We start from the raw sequence: 25,996 nt of genomic DNA, 5'->3' as shown, positions 1-25,996 counted from the left end.
AAAGATTAAAAAAAGTCATAGTATAGTATGTCGAAAAAAGTCATAGTGTAGTATGTCGAAAAAAGTAAATAAAATCATAGTATAGTATTTCGAAAAAAGTAAATAAAATCATAGTATACTATGTCAAAAAAGTTAAAAAAAACATCACAGTATGACATGTCGAAAAAAGTCATGTATAGTATGTCGAAAAGATTAAAAAAAGTCATACTATAGTATGTCAAAAAAAGTCAGTATAGTATGTCGAAAAGATAAAAAAAAGTCATAGTATAGTATGTCGAAAAAAGTCATAGTATAGTATGTTGAAAAAAGTCATGGAACCCAAGCCAATCAGCTATGAGCTTAATAGTGAGCATAAGACATTTGATTCAGGGCAAAAAATAGTCATAGTATAGTATGTCGAAAAAAGTAAAAAAGAGTCATAATATAGTATGTTGGGAAATTCATAGTATAGTATGTCGAAAAAAGTCATAGTGTAGTATGTCGAAAAAAGTAAATAAAATCATAGTATTTCGAAAAAAGTAAATACAATCATAGTATACTATGTCAAAAAAGTTAAAAAAACATCACAGTATAACATGTCGAAAAAGTCATAGTATAGTATGTCGAAAAGATTAAAAAAAGTCATACTATAGTATGTCAAAAAAAGTCAGTATAGTATGTCGAAAAGATAAAAAAAAGTCATAGTATAGTATGTCGAAAAGATAAAAAAAGTCATAGTATAGTATGTCGAAAAAAGTCATAGTATAGTATGTCGAAAAGATAAAAAAAGTAATTGTATAGAATGTCGAAAAGATTAAAAAAAGTCATAGTATAGTATGTCAAAAAAAGTCATAGTATAGTATGTCAAAAAGATAAAAAAAGTCATAGTATAGTATGTCGAAAAAAGTCATAGTGTAGTATGTCGAAAAAAGTAAATAAAATCATAGTATAGTATTTCGAAAAAAGTAAATAAAATCATAGTATACTATGTCAAAAAAGTTAAAAAAACATCACAGTATGACATGTCGAAAAAAGTCATGTATAGTATGTCGAAAAGATTTAAAAAAGTCATACTATAATATGTCAAAAAAAGTCAGTATAGTATGTCGAAAAGATTAAAAAAAGTCATAGTATAGTATGTCGAAAAGATAAAAAAAAGTCATAGTATAGTATGTCGAAAAAAGTCATAGTATAGTATGTCGAAAAAAGTCATAGTATAGTATGTCGAAAAGATAAAAAAAAGTAATTGTATAGTATGTCGAAAAGATAAAAAAAAGTCATAGTATAGTATGTCGAAAAGATAAAAAAAGTCATACTATAGTATGTCGAAAAAAGTCATAGCATAGTATGTCGAAAAAAGTCATAGTATAGTATGTCAAAAAAAGTCATAGTATGTCGAAAAGATTAAAAAAAGTTATAGTATAGTAAGTTGAAAAAAGTCATAGTATGTCGAAAAGATTAAAAAAAGTCATAGTATAGTAAGTTGAAAAAAGCCATAGTATAGTATGTCGAAAAAAGTCATAGTATAGTATGTCGAAAAAAGTCATAGTATGTTGAAAAGATAAAAAAAGTCATAGTATAGTATGTTGAAAAGATTAAAAATAGTCATAGTATAGTATGTCGAAAAAAGTCATAGTATAGTATGTTGAAAAGATTAAAAATAGTCATAGTATAGTATGTCGAAAAAAGTCATAGTATAGTATGTTGAAAAGATTAAAAATAGTCATAGTATAGTATGTCGAAAAAAGTCATAGTATAGTATGTCGAAAAAAGTCATGGAACCCAAGCCAATCAGCTATGAGCTTAATAGTGAGCATAAGACATTTGATTCAGGACAAAAAAATAGTCATAGTATAGGATGTCAAAAAAAGTAATCTCAACAGTGACCACCCACGTTTTTAATGGCTCTGGTTCCAGAAGTGTTTTTCCCCATTCAACTGTTTTGTTGACGTTTGGAAGATTGCTCGTATAAAGAGTTTAAAGTGTGGAACCAGCTACGAGATGAACAGTCACCATAAAACATTTGATTCACTGCAAAAAATAGTTATAGTATAGTTTGTCGAAAAGATAAAAAAAGTCATAGTATATCATGTCAAAAAAAGTCATGGAACCCAAGCCAACCAGCTATGAGCTTAATAGTGAGCATAAGACATTTGATTCAGGGCAAAAAATAGTCATAGTATAGTATGTCGAAAAAAGTAAAAAAGAGTCATAATATAGTATGTTGGGAAAAAATCATAGTATAGTATGTCGAATGAAGTAAAAAAAAGTAATATAGTATGTCGAAAAAAGTCAAAAAAGTCACAGTATAACATGTCGAAAAAAGTCATAGTATGTCGAAAAGATAAAAAAAGTCATAGTATAGTATGTCGAAAAGATTAAAAAAAGCCATAGTATAGTATTTCGAAAAAGTCATAGTATAGTATGTCGTAAAGATTAAAAAACGTCATAGTATAGTATGTCGAAAAGATAAAAAAAGTCATAGTATAGTATGTCGAAAAGATAAAAAAAGTCATAGTATAGTATGTCGAAAAGATTAAAAAAAGCCATAGTATAGTATTTCGAAAAAGTCATAGTATAGTATGTCGAAAAGATTAAAAAACGTCATAGTATAGTATGTTGAAAAAAGTGATAGTACAGTATGTCGAAAAGATAAAAAATAGTCATAGTATAGTATGTCGAAAAGATAAAACAAGTCATAGCATAGTATGTCGAAAAAAGTCATAGCATAGTATGTCGAAAAGATTAAAAAAAGTCATAGTATAGTATGTCGAAAAAAGTCATAGCATAGTATGTCGAAAAGATTAAAAAAAGTCATAGTATAGTAAGTCAAAAAAAGTCATAGTATAGTATGTCGAAAAGATTAAAAAAAGTCATAGTATAGGATGTTGAAAAAAGGTCAAAAACGTCATCTCAACAGTGACCACCCACATTTTTAATGGCTCTGGTTCCAGAAGTGTTTTCCCCATTCAACTGTTTCGTTGACGTTTGGAAAATTGCTCGTATAAAGAGTTTAAAGTGTGGAACCAGCTACGAGATGAACAGTGACCATAAAACATTTGATTCACTGCAAAAAATAGTCATAGTATAGTATGTCGAAAAAAGTCATAGTATAGTATGTCGAAAAAAGTCATAGTATAGTATGTTGAAAAGATTAAAAATAGTCATAGTATAGTATGTCGAAAAAATTCATAGTATGTTGAAAAGATAAAAAAAAGTCATAGTATAGTATGTTGAAAAAAGTATGTCGAAAAAAGTCATAGTATAGTATGTCGAAAAAAGTCATAGTATAGTATGTCGAAAAAAGTCATAGTATAGTATGTTGAAAAGATTAAAAAATGTCATAGTATAGTATGTCGACAAAAGTCATAGTATAGTATGTCGAAAAAAGTCATGGAACCCAAGCCAATCAGCTATGACCTTAATAGTGAGCATAAGACATTTGATTCAGGACAAAAAATAGTCATAGTATAGTATGTCGAAAAAAGTGATAGTATAGTATGTCGAAAAGATTAAAAAAAGTCATAGTATAGTATGTCAAAAAGATAAAAAATAGTCATAGTATAGTATGTCGAAAAGATTAAAAAATGTCATAGTATAGTATGTTGAAAAGATAAAAAAATGTCATAGTATAGTATGTCGAATACAAGTCATAGTATAGTATGTCGAAAAAAGCCATAGTATGTCGAAAAAAGTCATGGAACCCAAGCCAATAGTATAGTATGTCGAAAAGATTAAAAAAAGTCATAGTATAGTATGTCGAAAAGATTAAAAAAGTCATAGTATAGTATGTCGAAAAAAGTCATAGTATAGTATGTCGAAAAAAGCCATAGTATGTCGAAAAAAAGTCATAGTATAGTATGTTGAAAAGATTAAAAAACGTCATAGTATAGTATGTCGACAAAGTCATAGTATAGTATGTTGAAAAAATTCATAGTATGTTGAAAAGATAAAAAAAGTCATTGTATAGTATGTTGAAAAGATTAAAAAAGTCATAGTATAGTATGTCGAAAAAAGTCATAGTATAGTATGTTGAAAAAAGTATGTCGAAAAAAGTCATAGTATAGTATGTTGAAAAGATTAAAAAACGTCATAGTATAGTATGTCGAAAAAAGTCATAGTATAGTATGTCGAAAAAAGAATGTTGAAAAAAGTCATAGTATAGTATGTTGAAAAGATTAAAAAACGTCATAGTATAGTATGTCGAAAAAAGTATGTTGAAAAAAGTCATAGTATAGTATGTTGAAAAGATTAAAAAACGTCATAGTATAGTATGTCGAAAAAAGTCATAGTATAGTATGTCGAAAAAAGTATGTCGAAAAAAGTCATAGTATAGTATGTTGAAAAGATTAAAAAAAGTCATAGTATAGTATGTCGAAAAAAGTCATGGAACCCAAGCCAATAGTATAGTATGTCGAAAAGATTGAAAAAAGTCATAGTATAGTATGTCGAAAAGATTAAAAAAATGTCATAGTATAGTATGTTGAAAAGATTAAAAAACGTCATAGTATAGTATGTCGAAAAAAGTCATAGTATAGTATGTCGAAAAAAGTATGTCGAAAAAAGTCATAGTATAGTATGTCGAAAAAAGTCATGGAACCCAAGCCAATCAGCTATGACCTTAATAGTGAGCATAAGACATTTGATTCAGGACAAAAAAATAGTCATAGTATAGTATGTCAAAAAAAGTCATAGTATAGTATGTTGAAAAAAGTATGTTGAAAAAAGTGATATTATAGTATGTCGAAAAGATTAAAAAAAGTCATATTATAGTATGTCAAAAAGATAAAAAATAGTCATAGTATAGTATGTCGAAAAGATTAAAATATGTCATAGTATAGTATGTTGAAAAGATTAAAAAATGTCATAGTATAGTATGTCGACAAAAGTCATAGTATAGTATGTCGAAAAAAGCAATAGTATGTCGAAAAAAGTCATGGAACCCAAGCCAACCAGCTATGACCTTAATAGTGAGCATAAGACATTTGATTCAGGACAAAAAATAGTCATAGTATAGTATGTTGAAAAGATTAAAAAACGTCATAGTATAGTATGTCGAAAAAAGTCATGTATAGTATGTCGAAAAAAGTCATGGAACCCAAGCCAATAGTATAGTATGTCGAAAAGATTAAAAAAAGTCATAGTATAGTATGTTGAAAAGATTAAAAAATGTCATAGTAAAGTATGTCGAAAAGATTAAAAAATGTCATAGTATAGTATGTCGAAAAAAGTCATAGTTTAGTATGTTGAAAAAAGTCATAGTATAGTATGTCGAAAAAAGTCATAGTATAGTATGTTGAAAAGATTAAAAAAAGTCATAGTTTAGTATGTTGAAAAAAGTCATAGTATAGTATGTCGAAAAAAGCCATAGTATGTCGAAAAAAGTCATAGTATAGTATGTTGAAAAGATTAAAAAACGTCATAGTATAGTATGTCGAAAATAGTCATAGTATAGTATGTCGAAAAAAGTCATAGTATAGTATGTTGAAAAAAGTATGTCGAAAAAAGTCATAGTATAGTATGTCAAAAAAAGCCTTAGTATGTCGAAAAAAAGTCATGGAACCCAAGCCAACCAGCTATGACCTTAATAGTGATAATAAGAAATTTGATTCAGGACAAAAAATAGTCATAGTATAGTATGTCGAAAAGATTAAAAAACGTCATAGTTTAGTATGTCGAAAAAAGTCATAGTATAGTATGTTGAAAAAAGTGATAGTATAGTATGTCGAAAAGATTAAAAATAGTCATAGTTTAGTATGTTGAAAAAAGTGATAGTATAGTATGTTAAAAAGATAAAAAAGTTGTGGTATAGTATGTCCAAAAAAGTAAAAGAAAGTTATAGTATAGTATGTCGAAAAAAGTCCAAAAAGCCATAGTATAGTATGTTGACAAAAGCCATAGTATAGTATGTTGAAAAAAGCCATAGTATAGTATGTTGAAAAAAGTCCAAAAAGTCATAGTATATTATGTTGAAAAAAGTCCAAAAAGTCATAGTATAGTATGTCGATAAGATTAAAAAAAGTCATAGTATAGTATGTCAAAAAAAGTCATGGTGTGTCGAAAAAGTGTGTTAAAAAAGTAAAAAAAACAAAAATTATAGCATAGTATGTCTCTTCCTTTACAGTAACTGTACATGCATCACATTTCACCCCCAATACTAGAACGGTTTGGTCAAAGGCTTCAGAGAGGGGGGGGTACTATGTGTCACTTATCTGGAATCAGTTAAATTAAATAGTCTACAGGCTTTCAAACGTGACTCCTGTGTTGATGTTATGTACCTAGGACTCGCTGAAAAGCACTGTTATTCCTGACTGGATCATAAATAAAGTTAAATGAAGTAAAAGGAGTGTCAGATGGAGGGGTTGGTTTTATCTGATTCACTGCTTTGGGACAAGGTCCACCTCCCTCCTGGGTTCATCTAACAGGACGCGGTGTGCGTGCAGACGTGCTAATAGCTCCCTGACCCTCCTGTCTGGGGGCGTGCAGGGGCAGGCCTGTTCAAACACTACGCCATGGCTACAGTACATTATTTGGAACAGAATCCCATGAGAGAAATGCAAGACCCAGAGGGGAGTTGAGATTCTTGTGTTGGACATCACCTAATTTTAATCTAATCAGTGACTATTACAGATCTCGTTCTTAGTCTGGATAGGACTGGGCAACATGTCGATATTATATAGATATTGTGATATAAGACTATATCTCGTCTTAGATTTTACCATAAATGTTGTTGCTTTTCTGGTTTTTAAGCCTCTGAACACCCACACAGGTGATTTCAGTTATTGTGGCTGATTAGACCTCTGCTCTGGTTGAAGGTGGGCCAGAGCTTAGATGGGAATTTATTAGGTCACAAATCTTTTCTTTAAGATTATTTTTTGGCCATTTTCAGCCTTTATTCTGATAAGACAGCAGAAGACACGAAAGGGGAGAGAGAGGGGGGAATGACATGTAGCAAAGGGCCGCAGGTCAGAGTCGAACCCAGGCCTCAAGCTGTGTCAAGGAGTAAACCCCTATATATGGGCGCCCGCTCTACCAACTGAGGTATCTGGGCACCCATCACAAATCTTTTCTACCAATAATAATGGTAAAGCATTCATTTTTTCCTGCCCTAAATGGTGCAACAAAGTTAACAAGAGACTCAGGATGATGACAATCAATCAATCAATCAATCAATCAATCAATCAATCAATCAATCAATCAATCAGTCTAAACACAGTCACACAGACCTGGGCAGAGGTCCAATCAGCCAGATTAACTCACAACACCTGTGTGGGTGTTCAGGGCCTTTAAAGGCTGCATTAGAGTAATGAGTTTTCTCTTGCACGACTAAAACAACTTCTGAACGTACAAGTTCCTTCCCGAGGCTATTTTGGAGCGGCTCCGTGTGGAGCCTAGCCCCGCCCAAGACAATTGTGATTGGTTTAAAGTAGAGCCCGACCGATATATCGGTAGGCCGATATTATCGGCCGATATTAGGCATATTCCAAACTATCGGTATCGGCATTTATAATGGCCAATAAAGAAATAAAAATAAAAAAATTATTATTATTTTTTTTTTTTTTATATTCATTCACCAGAATCATTTATAATAACAAATGACAAATTATTCTGATAATTGAATATTAAAAAAATAAAAATAAATGGACGAAACACCCTTTAACCATGTTCTGAATGTAGGCGTTGCATAGTTGGTCCACCAGAGGGCCCTGTGGTGGCAAATTTTATTTTAACCATTTGTTTAATGATATTAACCATTGGTTTGATTGTTTTATAACGCCACAAGATTAAGCTTCTTCATGTGTAGATTCAAAAGGCTCCAAGTGAAATAGTTGGCAACCGTGAACTATAGCCCAGTAGAGTTATTTAGTTCTACTAGCCTGAACCTTCTCACATTGTTGACTTTTCGCTTATAGAAGCGGAGAAGGCCGATGACTGGGAAGGTGAGACAATGGTGTGACTGTTAATGATGTCTCTTTTCAACTATGGCCATACTAAAAGATACATTTAGAGGGGTGGCTTAACAGAGGTCTTCACTATATGATGTTTGGATGTTTAGACTTTAGGTTAGAAAGACATTTTCAGTTGTGCTGCGTGTACCTTTGAAACTGTGTTTTCTCCATTTGCAAATGTAAATAAATACTCAAAGACCAAACTTTGGTTTAATTCTCAAAAGGTCATTATTCGTTTTCATTTGATCATTGATATTTCTAAACGCTGCTGCTTCATAGGAAAACTTCTACAACAGTGCGCTGCAATGTCCCTGTTGGCAATTCTTGTTGTTATTATTGTCTTTTTGTTCAAAAGGACGCATTTCTGGATTTTTTTTTTTAAATATAAATATCGGCCGATATATCGGAATAATGGATTATTAAATCATCAAATATTTGTATCAGTATCGGTCTTAAAAATCCTTTATCGGTCGGGCTCTAGTTGAAAAGAAATGCCAATAAACCAGAGCAGGTTTTTCTCCCATCCCAGAATGCTGTGTGGACTAGCCAGACGGGTCTGGCAAAGCGACATTATATTTGCCTTTACCCACTCATTCATTATATCCATGTTACTGACGATTATTTATCAAAAATCTCATTACATTTCATTTTGTGAAAGCACCAATAATCAACCCTACAATATTGTCTCGATATCGAAGTTTTTGCTGAAATTGTGATATTATTTAATTATTTATATTCATATTAAGTTTCTTCATATCGCCCATCCCTAAGTCTGGATGTGTCTTAATAAACACAGTCAAATAAACCTTGTTTTTCTGTCATTCATAGGAATATATATGAGCTCTTACCTTTCCAGTAATGGTGAGCGGGTAGCTGGTCACAAAGAGTACGTAGCGAGGAATCTTGAAGTGAGCGATCTGAAGGGAGCAGATGGAGCAGAGTCATTCAAACATGTTTGACAGGAAGAGAAAGTACAAAATAATTGCAGCTCATTATGAAATATTAAAAAGCAAATTGGGCCTCACCTGTCCTTTGCAGTAAGCTTTGATTTCTTCTTCAGTGCAGTCCTCTCCGTCTACTAGTTTGATACAGGCACAGACCTCTTCACCCATGCGGGGGTCCGCAACTCCGACCACCTGAGAAAAACAAAAACATGTAGCTCTGCAGCAAAAGAAAAAAAGGTATCGTTTCTGATGCAAAACATACAGTGTACAGAAACATCAAATCAGATGGTCAAATACAGACACAGTTTAAGACATTTGAAAATTCTCTTCTTTGAATAATAAGTTGTGTCTGGTTCTAAAATGACATCTCCAAATTTATTAATAAGGTTTATTAGGGCCATTGTAGGTAAAAAGCCCAAAATGACAAAGCTGGGAGAGGGGGTTGATAATCTGAGAACAAATTCAGAATTTTGGAAATTAAAGTTGTACATTTACAAGAAACAAACTGAAAACTATCTGAGAGTCATACAGTAAATTGGCAAGAAAAATGTCAGAAAATCTCTCAGATTAAAGTCACAAATTTACGAGAAAGAAACTCAGAAAAAAATAGTGTTTTTCTTGTCAAGGAACCACAACCTTTCAATTTGCAATCTAATCATGCCCCAGTCGCCACCGCTCTCTGTGTAATTAACACAGGGGATGATCAAGAAATGATCAACAAATAAATACCAGTACAAGGTGCACAGATAGCAGCGTCAAAGTAACCTACGTAGGGTAGAAAAAGTGCATATAAAACCTACAAAGATGACACAATATAATCAACAATGACCATCGTCAACAACATCAGCATCCATTACATTACATCACCAACCCCTTTTATCAACGTTTCTCACATCCTCAATACATAGTCAACTCACTAGAATATATAACCAACTAAGGAATAAAGAAAGAAAAGAATAAGGAAATGCTCGTGATTTTAGCCCAGAATCACCATATAATCATAAGCATCCGGACTTTGAAAAGACATTGCCGTGAATTGGGTCTATTATATTATATATATTTAATAAATGAAATGAGCGAATGAATGAACTATATAAAATGTTCATGTCATGCTTTTCGTAGCGCCGGCTGTTTGAGCTCACCTGTGCCTCCTTGATTTTGGGGTGCGTGTGCAGAAACTGTTCGATCTCCGCCGGGTAAACGTTCTCTCCTCCTCTGATGATCATGTCTTTGATCCTGCCCTCGATTCGGAGGTAGCTGTGCGCATCCAAGCTGCCAATGTCTCTGCAGGGAAAACAGAAAACATTTAAACATCAGCAACTGGACTAAGAAAAGTATTCACTTAAGTGTTTTTTTTTTTTTATTTGACTGTGGTTGTCTCATAAATAAAGACCAAATACTTCATGTTTACAAGTCTTTTTATTGCATATACTTTCATATGCATTTGATGTTTTTCTGTTGTCAGTGCTGCTTCCAAAATAAAGTTTAATATTGTGACGCTCGGTGCAGTATAAATACAAGACAACTGACAGCTTTCACTCACCCAGTTTTGTACCATCCTTCTTTAGTGATGCACTCTCGTGTTTTGGCTTCGTCCCCCCAGTACTCCAACATCACGCAGTAGCCTCTGATCATAATCTCCCCCAGCATCCCCAGAGGCACGATCTCTCCTGTTGAAGGGTTCACGATTTTAGCCTGCGGAGCATTCGATTATACATTAGCTATTTATTACACAAAGTTAATTATGGTTTTGCATCTAATGAACTGTTTAGATATTTTCAGATACAACATTTTTGGTGACATACAAGGAATGGGACAACATTAAAGAAGTACCAATTAAACAAATGCTCACATTTGGCCTCATGTGACAATGCCAACAATGGCCGTTCAGACTTGGCCTCAGGTGTCTCCAACGACCATCCCAGCCACAAGCACTAACAAAAGAAGCCGTTACCGATCATCTTGATAACAACCCTACAGAGGGTGAAATAACTTCCCTGGATAAGTACCAACTAGTTTAGAACAGTACTGGATTGAGAAAATAGTATTTTGTCTATACAGTACTATTCGCTTGGATTCAACTGACGATATATTGGATGTAAAGGGTAAATGGGAACTGGAGGTCAACACCATAAGTAAACATAAGCAGTGGGAGGAATTCTAGACGTATGGCATAAATGCTTAAGTATCCCGACTGTTGAGAATGAGATTTTAAAAACACCAACACTAATATCCAACTATGAGTAAATCTAAACCTCTCTGTTGGACAGGAAGTGGCTTATTAGGATACTTTTTCCCAAATTTTTTGGGTTTGTCCTAAACTACAAGTTTAGACACGGTTATGCAGGTTATACTTATTATAACTGGTACATACACTGGACACAAACTAGTAATAATGCATTTTGTACATAGGGTCTGAATGAATGAGGATGTTTAAAGTACCTCTATGTGGTCCATGATGTAGCCAACGGTTTCACACTTCCTGTCCAGGTTGTCTGACGGGGCGCCGCAGAACGTCACGGGGCTGTTCTCCGTAGTGCCGTATCCAATCTGTCAATCACACAAACAGCATGTGGTGAACAGAGAAGGTTCAACACCCACCCACACACACACACACTTTTTGATTTGACAGTTGCTTAAAGAGCTACTCAAACAATGATCTCTAATCAAAAGAGTTGCAGATTAATTTAAGCTGAGTTTTATTCACTCAACTGCTGTACTTAAATACTCCTGTTTAAGTGGAAAATAAAGCGTTTTTTCTAATAAGAAATAAGAAAATCTGAAGAGAAGAGAGACAGGTTGGTGGCATAAATTATACAATAAATCAGATGGAGAAAGGTTAAAGAATGGTGGACAAACAAGACCATCAGGGCATTTTAGAGGCGAGAACTTTAACTGGAAAAATCAGGGAGGAGACGATATTCCCAATAAAATGTCAGATTTGTTAAGTAAACTCTAGATTCCATTTATCCTGGGTGGGTCCATCCAACTTACAAAACGCAGCCAACTGAAGCCAAACTGACCCGAGCCAGTGAACAAAATCCCGCTGCACTTTTTTCCTAAACCTTCCTTTCTTATTAAAAGCAGGTGTAATGAACACCAAAAGCTTTGTTCTCAGATCTGACTGGTCGTGGCTCAAGTTCATCTTTTTTTTTTTTTTTTTTTTTCCTCACAGTGACAGGCTTTGAAAAATAACTACTCAATGTCTTGCCGTTGAAACCTGAGAGCCACAATCACCTTAACAACTCACAGGTTTGACTTAAAAAGAACATTACATAATACAGCGCTCCTTTTCAAAAGAAGGAATGCACACAGGAATGTAAAGTGGCATCTGAAACTTTCCTTTGTGAATATCTTTTTGCAATTGTTATGACTTGAAACATCATCTCACTTCTTGCCAGCCATCTGGAGACTATTATTGGTTCTAAAGCTGCACAGGGGTGGCTACTTTTCCTGCCACCGCAGACTGAAAAACAATAGAGGCGTCTGGAAGCGTGCACGGATCGAACCTGACCGGCCACGTTGTTAAACAATCGCCTATAAACGGAAAATAGCAGAGAGCATGTGTCTTCTCTCTTATGAGTTGTCTGCACATGCGCATCCAGCACAATGTCAGAGGGTTTATGTTCTGCAAAAAATGCAGCAAAGAGTATAGAGTTCGTCCCGCGTTGTCTTACTGCTCGTTTAGGGTTAAATTCTCAGACACTTGAGTTCCTCTTGCAGACCTCTCACTCTAACACCCTGGCAAGCCCTCCTCGTTTTTTTTCCTCAAGTAAATGTTATAAATAGTGCCGTGTGTTCTGTTGACCGGCCATCCTCCTCTCAAAAGTGCATCGCCCACCTTTTCACTCCTTCTCTCTCTCCGTCTGTTACTCTCTTAACACAAACGCACTTCGACCTCTCTTCTTTAGAGATCTTCTCTGCTTCCCTCTGAAGCTTTTTACAGGACTCGGCTGCTCGCTCTTCTTCTGGTAAAAGACTGGAAGACGCTCTAACCAAGTCAGCGAGCTCGTCAGCATGCGTTGTGTGAGCTGGTTGTTGCTGGGGACCTGCCTCCTGGTCCTGGGCCCCGCGGTGCAGGGAGCCCCGGGCCAGTGCCCCAGCCCGTGCCACTGCCACGGGGACCTCCAGCACGTCATCTGCGACAACGTCGGGCTGAAGAAGATCCCCCAGGTGTCAGAGGTCACCCGTTTGCTGAACCTGCAGAGGAACAACCTGGGCAGCATACTTACGGGGGCCTTCGGTGAAAGCAAGGGACTTATCTCTCTGCACATGCAGCATTGTCATCTCCGAGAGATTGGATCCCAGGCCTTCAAGGGGCTGAAGAAGCTCATCTACCTCTACCTGTCCAACAACGACATCAACAGCATCAAGCCCGGCGCCTTCGAGGACCTGACCGAGCTCACCTACCTCTACCTAGATGGGAACCAGATCAGCGACCTCGCTAAGGGCATCTTCTCCCCCATGATCAACCTCTTCATTCTGCAGCTCAACGACAACAAGCTCCGGGAGCTGCGGCCGGGGACCTTCGCCGGTGCCACAGACTTGCGCTGGCTGCACATGAGCGGGAACGAGCTGACGACCCTGCACCCGGGCTCTCTTGACGACGTGGAGAACCTGGCTATACTTCACCTGGAGAGGAACAAGCTGTCCACCTATCCCATTGTGGCAATGAGCAAACTACGAGTGGTGGAGGAACTCACGCTGGGAAAGAACCCCATGAGGACCATCCCAGACTTTGCCTTCCAGAGCTTTGGGCGCTACATGGAGAACCTATACCTGGACAACATGGGTCTGGAAAAGGTCAGTCTATGGTTTTACTGAATATTTACTAGACAGATGTGGCATGATTTCAAATATCTAATGCCCAACATGTAGACATTCAAAGCACCGAAGGCTGCTGCAGCCAAATATTTCAGACAGCTTTGTTTACACTTTATTCTACTAGATCTTTACTTATTGTAAGAACCTTTTTGTTTTTATTTCACATATGCAAACGTATGTTGCCCATGCCAATAAAGCCCCTTGGAGTTGAACTGAAACTCCATAAAGGGCACCATAACTGTGAGATAAGATAGATCAAGTGCTACTTACCACCTGTCAAAATATTCTAAATGTATTCAACTACATTTCCATTAAAAAGAAAAGATAGAGTCATGCAGAGGGCATGACAGAGAGCTAGCCGTTGGAAATACAGTGTTTGCAAGTGATTTTAATCCTATGCATTCAATAAAATTGTCTAACTCAAGGTCAGAATAACAAATTCCTCTCATGAAAAAGTCTCTATACTATACTGTGTGTTGGAATAATATTTGTTTTGGTCAGGCAACCTGTCTCGACTATATTTCGTTAGCATATTTGTATGTAGGGGCTTGCCAATGGTCAACACCCCCTTGTCTGCAGCCAACAGGCATTTTTCACACAGTATATATCTTGACACCTGTGTGAATGGATGCCTCTATATATATATATATATATATATATATATATATATATATTAATCCTATTAGAAGCAGATTTTGTGACTGAATATTTTGAAGTATGCAGTGGTTGGGTTATGTGTTCTAGCTCATCTCCATCTGCCTCAGTGTGACATGATAATGCAAACCTGATGCTGCATGTTTCAATCTTTTGCCCTACTCTGTATAGCTCCTGATGTCTAGTGTTGAGATCTGACTTGTCGTGAACATAAAATAATCTTAATGGCCGTGCAACTTCAATATACAAAGCTAAACCATCAGTCATCAACTTCCCTTTGGAGAAACTTTTTACTGGATATGTTTACCTAAATTACAAAAACCTTTGGTATATAGCCATGATTATAGTTTTGGTTTTACATCTTCTAGCTTCTTCCCTAAAACCCTAAAACAGAAGTTAGAGCTGTTACGTTAAGTCTATTAATCAAGAAGTCGATTGACAGAAAAATAATCAACAATTTTGATAACTGAATAATTGTTAGATTTGGTTTTCAAGCAGAAATGCCAATACTTTGCTGGTTCCAGCTTAAAAAATGTGAGGATGTCTTTTTCTCTTTTTTATATTACTGTCAATTGAATATCTTGAAGTTTTGGACTTCTGACCGAACAAAACAAGACATTTGAAGACGTAAACTTAAGCTCTGGAAAATTGAGATACATTTTTCACAATTTTATAAACAAAAAGGAATAAATCGATTATCAAGATTAAAGTGATCTGCAGGTTAAGATCTAAGTGATACCAAAATATGTCTTTTCTTTTTTGTAATTTGGGTGAACCGAACCTTTTACTCCCAACAAGTGAGACAGCTGGAAAGTACTACTTCATAATTTTACTTCCACAACAGACTGAAGATGATGCCTTCCTAGACATTCAGGCTCCCTTTTATATAACCAATAAGCAGCAGCCCATAATCATGAATACTACAGTCTGGCTGCTAAATGGTGAACGTTTGACCCTAATCCAGGGATTTAATCTTCATCATGACATGATATTCAAATATCAGAAAGACAGATGTTTCCACATCCATCTGTTCATCCAGATCTTACACAGCTTCACTATGAACGTATACACTATGAGCTCTATGCTATACCACACTACCTCTCAGACAACCCTGAGTGCACATTTGCTTCATACTTGAGGTTAATCCAATATTTGAGTGTACCTGTGCCACAGTATGGAGTTATCCCAGAGGGGAAAACTGTAAAATAACAACCTTCTCACGCTGGGACTGTGTGCAAGCCAGGTGGAAGCAGCACACAGAGCCGAGGAGATTAAACCATTTTCCAGCCAAATGCAGGTATTTTTAGAGTGGTTTTGTTTGCTGGACCTCGGCCAAGCATGTCCGAGTCTAATTATTACACAAGTGTTATTTTCAGCAAGGTGTGTTTTCTACTTTCCCGGGGAGCGTCTTGTAAACAGGTCAGGAGGGGTGAGGAGACAGGTAAATAGAGAGGCAGGGTGTTCCACAGTGCATGAAGAGGAGTATTTTTAGCTTGCCATCGCCCCAGTTGAATGGACAATTGGGCCCTTTGCAAGCCTTCCTGGCAAAGAGAGAGACGACAGAAAGAGCGAAAACACCTTGGCCATGCTGGAAGTCATCCATCTTTCATTGCTTCAAAATACTAAACCCACGGCTACTTGTCGCTATACAGTGGAATTTTCCAAACAGCCTCATCTCCTCCAGACTCGCTTAAAACAACCCTTCAAAAGCTCAAAAGCTCTCATCCGCCCTCCTCTTCCTCCTGGAGGAGACTAAACTTTGACACAACGGTTCACCTCGCACCTCTCTGAAGCTTTTAGCGCCCTCGCAGATGCATATGAAGTAGCGAGAAAGACGCAGGACAGTGACCGCCAGTGTTTACAGAAGTGCAAGTGCAGAAGGAAGGATGAGAGGAGGCTTTCATGCCAGAGACACACTGGTGAGATTCCCTCGCTCTGCATCTGTCTGACAGACACAAGGATGGCTGTTGGTGTTGGTCAGGGTCAGCCTGCCCGGTGTGTGGTGTGAACCATGTTATCTACACTGCATACACCACAAGCTCAGAACTACAATAAAATGTGCATTGATTCATGGGGCCTTTAAAAGGTCCCATGTCATGCTCATTTTCATGTTGATCGTATTTGGGGTTTCTACTAGAATATGTTTACATGCTTTATGTTAAAAAAAAAAACAACACATTTTTCTCATAATATCTCTCTGAATATACCTGTATTCACCGTCTGTCTGAAACGCTCCGTTTTAACATCTGTCTCTTTAAGCCCCCCTCCCGAAAAAGTCCAGTTCGCTCCGATTGGTCAGCATTTCCGGGTCTTCTGCATCTGCCCTCTCTGCGTCTCTGCACAATCATTGCAGCCGGAGAATGACTGTAACTGCACTTTCTACCTATATATAGTATAGTTGTGACATCACAACCGTACGGAAGTCCTCACGGCTCGTTTAAAGGCACAGTTTCTGAATACGGGCTGTGTGCATTTCTACAATTGTACAATATGGGACCTTTTAAATTATTGCCAAAAAGGATTCCTTAATGCTTTGATCCTTAGCTTCACATGTTGTTCTTGGGAAAGACTCAAAACCTCAAATTGCTTCTGATGGCAGGGCCAGCACCTTGCATGGTACCTTAATGCTATCAATGTGTGTGTGAATGGATGAATGTCAGAAAAGTCCTATGAAAATGCAGCCATTCAGATAAAAAACTAAAAAAAAACGACAACTCATACGGCTTGTCCTTTTTCTAGTTCTCAGATGGTGCGTTCACTGGTGTGACGGCGGTCAAGTCACTGCACCTGGACAACAACAAGCTAAAGTTCCTTCCCAAAAGCCTCGGGTTTGGCACCCTCACCAACCTCACGCTCTCCAGCAATCCATGGAGCTGCACGTGCCAGCTAGCTCCATTGCGCAGGTGAGACTCACCTGAAACAACACTATACAGCCCCGCTAGCAGCACAAACTCTCTGCTCCTTATCTTCCGGTTTCTACCCGCAGGTGGATGGACTCTAGCCGCAATCGTCCGGACGCAGTGTGTGCATATCCACCTCAGCAGAAAGGACAGCAAGTGAGAGACAGCGCCGCCTTAAGCGGCTGCAAAGTCAAGACAAAGAGAGCCAAAAAGGGTCCACGTCATTGAACACGCAGCTGTACAGGTAATTGGCACTGAACAAGCCGAGGACACAACGAGAAAAGACAATTTTTTCTACATTATCCACATCTCACTAACTGACCTAATCAGAGAATAAAATCCACAATAAAGGATTAGGTCGATATTTGGGAAATGTGCTTTATTTGCTGAGGGCTAGATGAGAAGATCAATACCACGCGTGTCTCTTCGATAAATATGAAGCTACAGCCAGGAGAAGATTAGCATAGCATACAAACTTGAAAACAGGGGTCAAAAGGTAACAAAATGCACCTACCACCACCTCTGTAAAGCTCACTAATAAAGACATTACATATTGTTTGTTTGATCTGTACAGAAAACAAAGTTAAAAAAAAACTTTTGTGGTTTCACAGGAAGTAATTTGCTGGACTAGTGAGCTTTTGAGGTGCTGGTAGATGGATTTTCTCACCTTCAGACAGAGCCAGGCTAGCTGTTTCCCCGTTTACAGTCTTTCTGCAAAGCTAATTGGCTGCTGGCTGTTGCTTCTCATTGTACTGTACAGACGTGAGAGTTGTACTAATCTGCTCATCTAACTCTCTGTAAAAACATGAATAAGCACATTTCCTTAAATGTCTTTACTTTGTCTAGGGGTTTTAAATGGTAAATATAAATCAGTAACATTTGAGAGAAACCAGTTTTATCTATTGTTTTTGCAAACTCGGCATCCAAATATATGACTGGAGACACTCCAACTTTAAATAAAGTTAAATGATAGTTAAGTTAAATGTTTTTCAAGTGACACCCTCTGTGATCGCTACTTTTGCAAATACCTGAGGTGCAGTTTTGTTCAAAATCACATCCCTCCTGTGGTGGTTTGGTGTAAAGGTTTTCAACTGGAATTATGTACAATGCAACATTGGATTGGAGAAGCTACCACATGAGGTTTAAGTTGGTTTTGGAGTGACCCACAGCTGGCTTTGCATGATTTTGTTTTTCAGTCCTCTCTTCCTGACCACAGAACTTTCTGTCCCCGTCTGAACTTTTCCATGTCGGCCCTGGGGTCCAGTGCACCGAGTCCAGGTCATGGGGTCTCTTGTTGGAGGGCAGACTGTTTAATTTGGCTGCTGATTTTGTGTCTTTTCCACAGGAGACGCCGAGGAGGAGCCTGTCCAGGTGACTGGCTACACATGCAACGAAAAGCAATGCTAACTCATTCTACTTCAAGGCTGTCCATCTATTCATCCGTCAAATATTGTCACTTGTGTCAACAAACACATTCATAAATACACTTGCCCTCTGTCTGTCTCTCTCACACCCAAACATATCAAGAGCTTAATTTTCATTTATTTATATTATAGATAAAGACTTAAGTTTGAAGTGGAAAAGTGCAACATTAAAGTAACCACCAAACAAAGGATGCAGTTTGAGTAAATGAAGGCTACAAAAAGCATTAAGGGCAAATATGTTGTGTTTTCCTGGTGCGTTCAGGATCTCAGAGAACAGTGAATACAAAAAGTCTGAATGCTCTTCCCTGAGGAGAAAGTTATCTTCGAAGTTAAAAGTTCAAATTCTTGATGAGCATGAAAATAATGTAAACTCAAACCAGATGAGCTCAAAGGGAATGTTTGACATTTTGGGGGAAATTATGCTTAAACTTAGAGAGATATGAGAAGATCTATACCACTCTTCAAGATCAAGGTCTTGAAGCTACCAGCAGCCAGTTAGCTTAGCTTAGCACAAAGACTGGAAACAGGGGGAAACAGCTAGCCTATGTCCAACCTACCAGCACCTCTAAAGCACACTCATTTACACGTTATATATTGTTAATTTAATCCATAAAAGAATTCAAGTGAACTCTTTACACACAGTCACTTGATCCATCATTGATAGACAAAAATAATGATTAGTGCAGCTTTAACAAACTGGACATGAAGTCTCCTTTATTTTGGTGGTTACCTTTATAAACAATGAATCAGCTATGGCTCCAAAAAAGATAAAGAGGCAGAGAAATACATCCTCTAACACTCGCTTACCCTCTTTTCTACTTTGTGATGTCAGTCTTACACCCTCACCGACTGAGAAAACCGAGAAAGTGACCACAAAAAGGACGAAACGTAGAGGAAGACTTATTTCTCCAAGAAGTTTAAGAGACAATAAGACTTTGAAGATGTAGGGTATTATTTGATGAATCATAGGAGGAAATTTACAAATTGTATCTGTCTTTCTTTTCGTGCCATTTTCCCCATATGAAGGTATTTTAACACTCCAAGGATCTTTGAAACTTTACCTTTTTTTTTTTTTGGCTCCGCTAAGAATGTAGACACGAATAAGTCTAAAGAGATTAATATGTTACGTGTTGTGCTATTTTCTATTTACTTTAATGCAAAATATTTTTAACATTCTTAACATTTTCTCAACATTTCACTGATTTAAATTGTAAGAAAAAGTGAAGAATTTCTTGCACACCAACTCTGAGACTGACTGACTGTTGACTTTATGTATATCTAATGTATATTCATATCTTTACATTTCCTTGACTTTTGGAAGTGCTCACATACAATAAACTTTCTACAAAATTAAGCTTTTTTTTGGTCTTACTCTTTACTTTTCTACAAGATGCCGAATGTTGGATCTCTGCATAAAAAAAGTCTCCCAACAGGACTTCCTGTGTACATTCATGCTAGAGGTCGACCGATTAATCGGTAGGCAGATGAATCGGCCGATTTTTTGGCATTTTTTACATAATCGGCATCGGCCAATATCAAGCCGATTAATAGGCAGGCGCATCTGCCGGCAGCCTGGTGTTGTTGTTGTTGTTGTTGTTGTTGTGGAACACGTGTTCGACGCACGCTGCCCCTAGAGTCAATTACCAGCAGAGTGAGCAGACCTCACCCAGTGCCTAAGGAAGGAGCTGTTCCTCGGAGAAAACGGTAAGGATTAAATTCTTAATGTCCTATATATTTAATGAAAAACGTATGACATGTTACTGCCAACTTCGAGAAAAAAACATGAATAGGCGACATGACGTTCGGCAACTTTGGATATTAATAGCTGTCATGTCATGCTGTCATGTCACAATAATTAAGCTAGAATTTTGCAATCACAGACAGTGGATCTGATCTGACTTTTATTATTTGTTCTGTTTGTGTGTCTATATTTGAGAGGGTTGTCAACTCAATGCAGAGAAAGAAGTTGTAGTTAAAAGAGACCACCGCACCATAGGCTAGCGAAGGACTGGCTTTGCTTTGCTAGCGTCGTTGCTAGGGTTGGTACAGAGTAGACCCGCTGCTAATACGGCCCCTGTGCCTTAACGACCCGTATCTACCGGACCGAATAGCAACGCGGATTTCTGTGAGTCATTTCGGCGCCACTGATATGCCTGCGTTGCTCTCTGATGCTCGAAAACGAATGTTAGAATAACAGAAACATCGCGGCATGTGACGCTAGTTAACATTACACTCGTCAGCAGCTAATGTTAGCTTACCGTTAGCTAGCAGATGGATTAAACACAATGAAAATGCTGACAGCTAAACGGTGTAAAGTGTGATTTATTTCAGTGTATAGGATCCAACAGCAGTATATTAAGCAGTGTGCAGCTGTGGTTGTCTACTTGTCTGAAGAACAACACAGACGGTGCGTCGCGGTGCATTCAAAGTTGTTGTAAAATACCCTTTTGCCATGGTGGTTGTTTTTGTCGTTCAACAGCAATTTACTAGTGAAATACATTATTGTTATAAGTTATAGTTATTACATTATTATTAAATCATTTAATTTTGACCATATGGCTTAAAGTTGTTTTCCCCCCCTTTTGCGATAGTTAGGTTTTGTCCATTTGGCTTTGTCTGTCAACAAACAAAACAAAACATAAATACATGTTTCAGGACAGTTTTTGGGAAGATGATAGAAACGTTTTTAGCCTTGTATCACTTACAATGCATTGAATTATTAGCTGATTTATAAAACAAATGTTAGATTTTATATCTATACCTACAGTATCTATAAAATGACTTGAAGAAGATACTATACAAAAATACTAACTTAACCTTGTATTTGCCCCCTTTTTTAGTCATTAAGTCTGATGGCTGAAAAGAAAACCAGCCCCTTATGGCAGCGCTTCACCCAGCCAACACCAAAACAAAGAAATGCTGCTGGTTGCTACTGTGTGTCAGCACTACTATTGTTAAAATGGTTAATTTATTTTATTGTTCTCAGATGTTTGATAAATGCTGCTAAGTGCACTAAACTTTATCTTTTCATTGAAAAGTTTATTTGACAAAGTTAAGTTTATTTTCTTTCTTTCTTCTTACCAGTTTTCTTTATTTATACAATATATGTTTTTACATTATACATGTTTAATGTAAGTATACAAGTGCAGACTGGTGTTCAAGTGTTCAATAAATGTTTTTGTTGAGAAATTTTGTGTATCTTAAGTACTTATTAGTGTTAAATTTTATCTTTCAAATAGAGGTTAAAAACAAGCAAATATCGGCCAAAAATAATCGGCAGCATATATTGGCCATCGGCCGACCCGGATTTCAAAAGATCGGCATCGGCATCTGCCTGAGAAAACCCATATCGGTCGACCTTTAATTCATGCTGTTGCTAAATCTAATGGACGTTTACCTTAGGATGTTGTCTCCCCCTGGTGTGTGAAAGCTGAACTGCATCACTGAATCATTTTGTACTAAAGTGAATTTCTGATCACATTTGTCTGGTGAGATACATTTGCTTCTTATACTATCTGTAATAACATTTTAAAAAGCAGAAAATTTAACTTTAATTTGACTTTAAATAGTTGTAGTCTTTGTAAAATCGACTCACTGTTATTTCTTTGACGCCCATCATAGTAATGACCTTCTTCACAACTTCTGGAGGACAAGGGGAACCAGCAATGATGCCTACATAAAAAAACAAAAGAGCATGTAACCTGTGAAATCAACAGCAATCAGTTGATGGAAATACCCACAGACAAAGACAAAATAATCTTTAAAAAAAGGAGTTATTTCGTCCTATCAATAAAAGCAGACTATCGGGCTTTTTCTCACCTGATTGAACTGACGACAAGTCATATTTAGCCAAGTCTGGCTGGTTGATCCAGTCAACGTACATGGTGGGGGTGCCGTAGATGTAGGTGCACCTGAGAGGAGAAATAGACAAATTAACAGAATGCATCTCAGGGTCCCCTCTCCACCCCCCAAAAAAAAAAAAAAGCTAAACGCCGATTTCATAGGGCCCTACATAAAGTCAGTGCTAAAAGATAACTGGAGATTTGAAAATATGACTGCGTCTAAGTTTCCAACCGAGCCGCACACCTCCCTATCTCTGCTTCTCTGCAGCTCTTAGCCATGCGGTTATAGTTTTAGACTGCCGGGGGACTTCCTTTGACACACTGAGCTCTTCTCTCTTTTCATCTGTGTGCAAATGCTTCTTACTAACCTAGCACTGGGGAGCTTGTTCCCCGGAGCCCTTATGTTTTCTCGCCCTGCAGTTTTCCCTGGATTAAGATGGCACCTAAATCATGGTTGCAGCTGTCGCCGTGGTCCTGCTCCGCGCCCTGCTACACCCTGCTACGTCCAGTTACACCCTGCAGTGCCCTGTTTCGTCATGCTATGTCCTGCTACACCCTGCTACGTCCAGTTACACCCTGCAGTGCCCGGTTACGTCATGCTATGTCCTGCTACACCCTGCTACGTCCAGTTACACCCTGCAGTGCCCGGTTACGTCATGCTATGTCCTGCTACACCCTGCTACGTCCGGTTACACCCTGCAGTGCCCTGTTTCGTCATACGATACGATACAACTTTATTGTCAGTCAAAGGCTGAAATTCTTTGTACATCCCTGGGTAGCTTGTTTAAGCTGAGCACGTAGACATACATCCAAAAACAGTAAATGACATACACATACATCCTAATGAGGACAAACACATACATCCAAACATTCATGAGATTAATAACACCAACAAACATGTATGACATTACCACAGATGACATAAACTCCAAAATAAGGAAACAGAGAAAACATGTATAACAACAGTACATGACATGCTATGTCCTGCTACGCCATGAACAACTACAACAACTAATATTTCTAGTCTAATTCCATTATCTTTATTGTGACTATAGTTGCTACTGTTCATCACACCCCAAACCTGCACCGGCAGACAACTGCCCACCAGGGGCCTGGGTCTGTCGGAGGTTTCTCCCTAAAAGGAAGTTTTCCTCACCACCCGAGGTTTCTGCCTAATTCTTGTGGGAATTACTGGAATTGTTGGGTTTTTGTAAATTATAGTGTTGTCTAGACCTACTCTATCTGGAAAGTGTCTTGAGATAACTGTTGTTATGATTTGATAGTATAAATACAATTTAATTGAATTGTAACTATAGTTCAAAAAACGTCTTAAAAATACATAAAAAACTTAATTCCCAGAGACTTAGGCCCAGTGGGCCACCCGGCTTGCAATACGCTGGGGGAAACCCTGAATCTTCATGGGAAAAACTGCAAAAATGTGTATCTGAATTTGAATTATTTTCTATGGGTTTGTATATTTTATTTCAAAACATTTTTTTTTTTTTGAGATCATAAAAGCTCTTGAATCCAAAAGTAAAAATTAAAGCAACAGTAGATGAGTCTGCAAATTGGTGGCTGTAAAGCAGTTTCAAAAGTATGAAAATTTGTCGGTGAATCCAACTCTCTCTGGAAGTGGTGCACATTTGCTGCTCTTTAGGAGACACTCTACATAATGTGCCTGCACATGCTTGGATTTCTATCTTCATAATTCACTTCTATCAAAGATCAAACTTAATTTGAGGTACAGCAAAGTGCAACTAAAGAGAGGTACTCTTCTACTCTGTTGAAATGACACTGTTTGATTTAGGTCAAAGGTAAAGTTTGACATTTTGGAAAAAAAAAACACTTATTTGCTGAGAGTTAGATGAGTGGATCGATATCACAGTAGAGTATAAAGCTACAGCCAGCTGCGGGTTAGCTTAGCACAAACACAGCTGGATAAATACTGACTGCTTATAGAGCAACAGGGGGTCAGTGGGGCCTATAAGTACATTCTTCCTGTATTTGTCTTTCTTAGAGGCCAGTATTAACAGTTCTAGGGTTTCTGGTCATGTACATGCTGACTCACTGTCGTGGCTTTCAGCAACAGAGCCAGCCACGTTAAAGTTAGTAGTTCATCCTGTGCTTTTCCTGCTTTGAAAAATGTCTGTATATCCCCACTTTTGGTCACTCTGAACAATAGTAGACAATACATTGCTTTATGTCATCCTAACAGGGCTAGAGTAAAGATGAATCATTTAGTTGTCACCTAATAAATGAATTGTCAGCTATTTAAATAATCAATTAATCGGTTTGAGTTGTTTGTCAAAAATTCTCTGATCGCAGCGTGTTAAGTGTGAATATGTTCTAGTTTCTTCTCTCCTCTGTGACAGTAAACTGAATATCTTTGAGTTGTGGACAAAACAAGAGATTTGAGCACGTCATCTTGGGCTTTGGGAAACACTGATAAAAAAGTTTTGCTAAACAGGGCAACTTTTGGGCAAAAAAAAGGGCAGTTTGCACACTTTTAACCTCTCTACAGCTAAAGACGGAATTCCTTTAGATTTGCTTATTTAACTTGAAGTAAGTTAATCACAAAGCAACCCTCCTTTTTTACCTTTGTATCACGGAGCAGCTTCAGAATTAATGGAGGATTATATTCTCAGCACATTTAATCCTTTTTTACAGGATATAAAAGATCAAACAGTTTTCGGTTGTACAGGTTTAATACGGTCTACATTTATGGACCTGGCCAAGGATTTCTGACATTACCTTTCGCTCTCCAGAGCTGCTAAAGTGGCCTTTCCATCGTACCCTGCAGAGGGAAATACAATGGAGATGCCGTGCACTGCAACACACATCCCACCACCCACAGAGCCGAAGCAGTGGTACATAGGCACAGGCAGGCAGATACGAAGGTCAGGCTGTGGGAAAGGATTAGGAAACAGAAAGGGTTAAAATTGTGGAGGAATAACTTATTGAAAGAAAGAGGGTGATGAATCATTATGCATTGAGAAACTACCACCATCTACTGTATGTTCCATTTAGTTTATTTTATATCATACCCCAAACTCAGTTGATAACTTCAAGAACTAAACACATTCTTACTGTTCATTACAGGTTAATGAAACAGAGATGACACATGAGACAACGTGTCAGTTAAGACTCACCCTCCATGAGTATCCCATTCTACTGCCAACAAAGTAGGCATTGTTGATGATGTTGTGATGAGACAAGGTGGCACCCTTTGGAGCCCCAGTTGTGCCCTGGTAACATATATTAGAAATAAATGACTGTAAAAATGGTCAGAGGTCAGTCTGATACAATTCTTGTATTACTCTCTAAACAGTCTCTAAAATCAGTGATATTATAGTCTCGCATTGACAGAACTTCCTCCACAGCGCTGCGGAGGAGGGCCTGGCTAGTCCACACAGCATTCCGGGATGGGAGAAAAACCTGCTCTGGGGTTTATCTTAATAGCATTACTTGATTGGTTGAACA

At 37.3% G+C, this 25,996-nt stretch overlaps 2 protein-coding genes across 2 annotated transcripts in view; one reads left to right on the top strand and one right to left on the bottom strand.

Annotated features, from left to right (window-relative positions):
• Window positions 1–25,996, bottom strand: part of acsf2 (acyl-CoA synthetase family member 2) — a 43,076-nt gene that overhangs the window by 2,738 nt on the left and 14,342 nt on the right. Inside the window, exons 8-16 of the mRNA XM_028567331.1 lie at window positions 25,666–25,761; window positions 25,268–25,419; window positions 22,494–22,585; window positions 22,270–22,346; window positions 11,315–11,422; window positions 10,416–10,567; window positions 10,015–10,156; window positions 8,954–9,064; window positions 8,777–8,845 (exon numbers count right to left, since the gene is read on the bottom strand). Of these exons, the coding sequence (XP_028423132.1) occupies window positions 8,777–8,845; window positions 8,954–9,064; window positions 10,015–10,156; window positions 10,416–10,567; window positions 11,315–11,422; window positions 22,270–22,346; window positions 22,494–22,585; window positions 25,268–25,419; window positions 25,666–25,761 (999 nt within the window). The remainder of the gene's footprint in view (window positions 1–8,776; window positions 8,846–8,953; window positions 9,065–10,014; window positions 10,157–10,415; window positions 10,568–11,314; window positions 11,423–22,269; window positions 22,347–22,493; window positions 22,586–25,267; window positions 25,420–25,665; window positions 25,762–25,996) is intronic.
• On the top strand, window positions 12,695–20,028 carry chad (chondroadherin). The gene is made up of 4 exons (XM_028567333.1): window positions 12,695–13,675; window positions 17,090–17,253; window positions 17,337–17,494; window positions 18,596–20,028. The coding sequence occupies exons 1-3, from the start codon at window positions 12,890–12,892 to the stop codon at window positions 17,476–17,478; spliced, it is 1,092 nt and encodes a 363-aa protein (XP_028423134.1). The 5' UTR covers window positions 12,695–12,889; the 3' UTR covers window positions 17,479–17,494; window positions 18,596–20,028.

The sequence above is a fragment of the Perca flavescens genome, chromosome 21 (assembly GCF_004354835.1).
Source record: "Perca flavescens isolate YP-PL-M2 chromosome 21, PFLA_1.0, whole genome shotgun sequence".
NCBI lineage: Eukaryota > Metazoa > Chordata > Actinopteri > Perciformes > Percidae > Perca > Perca flavescens.
Note: the sequence above shows the minus strand (reverse complement) of the source record. Positions and strands in the feature narration are given on the sequence as shown.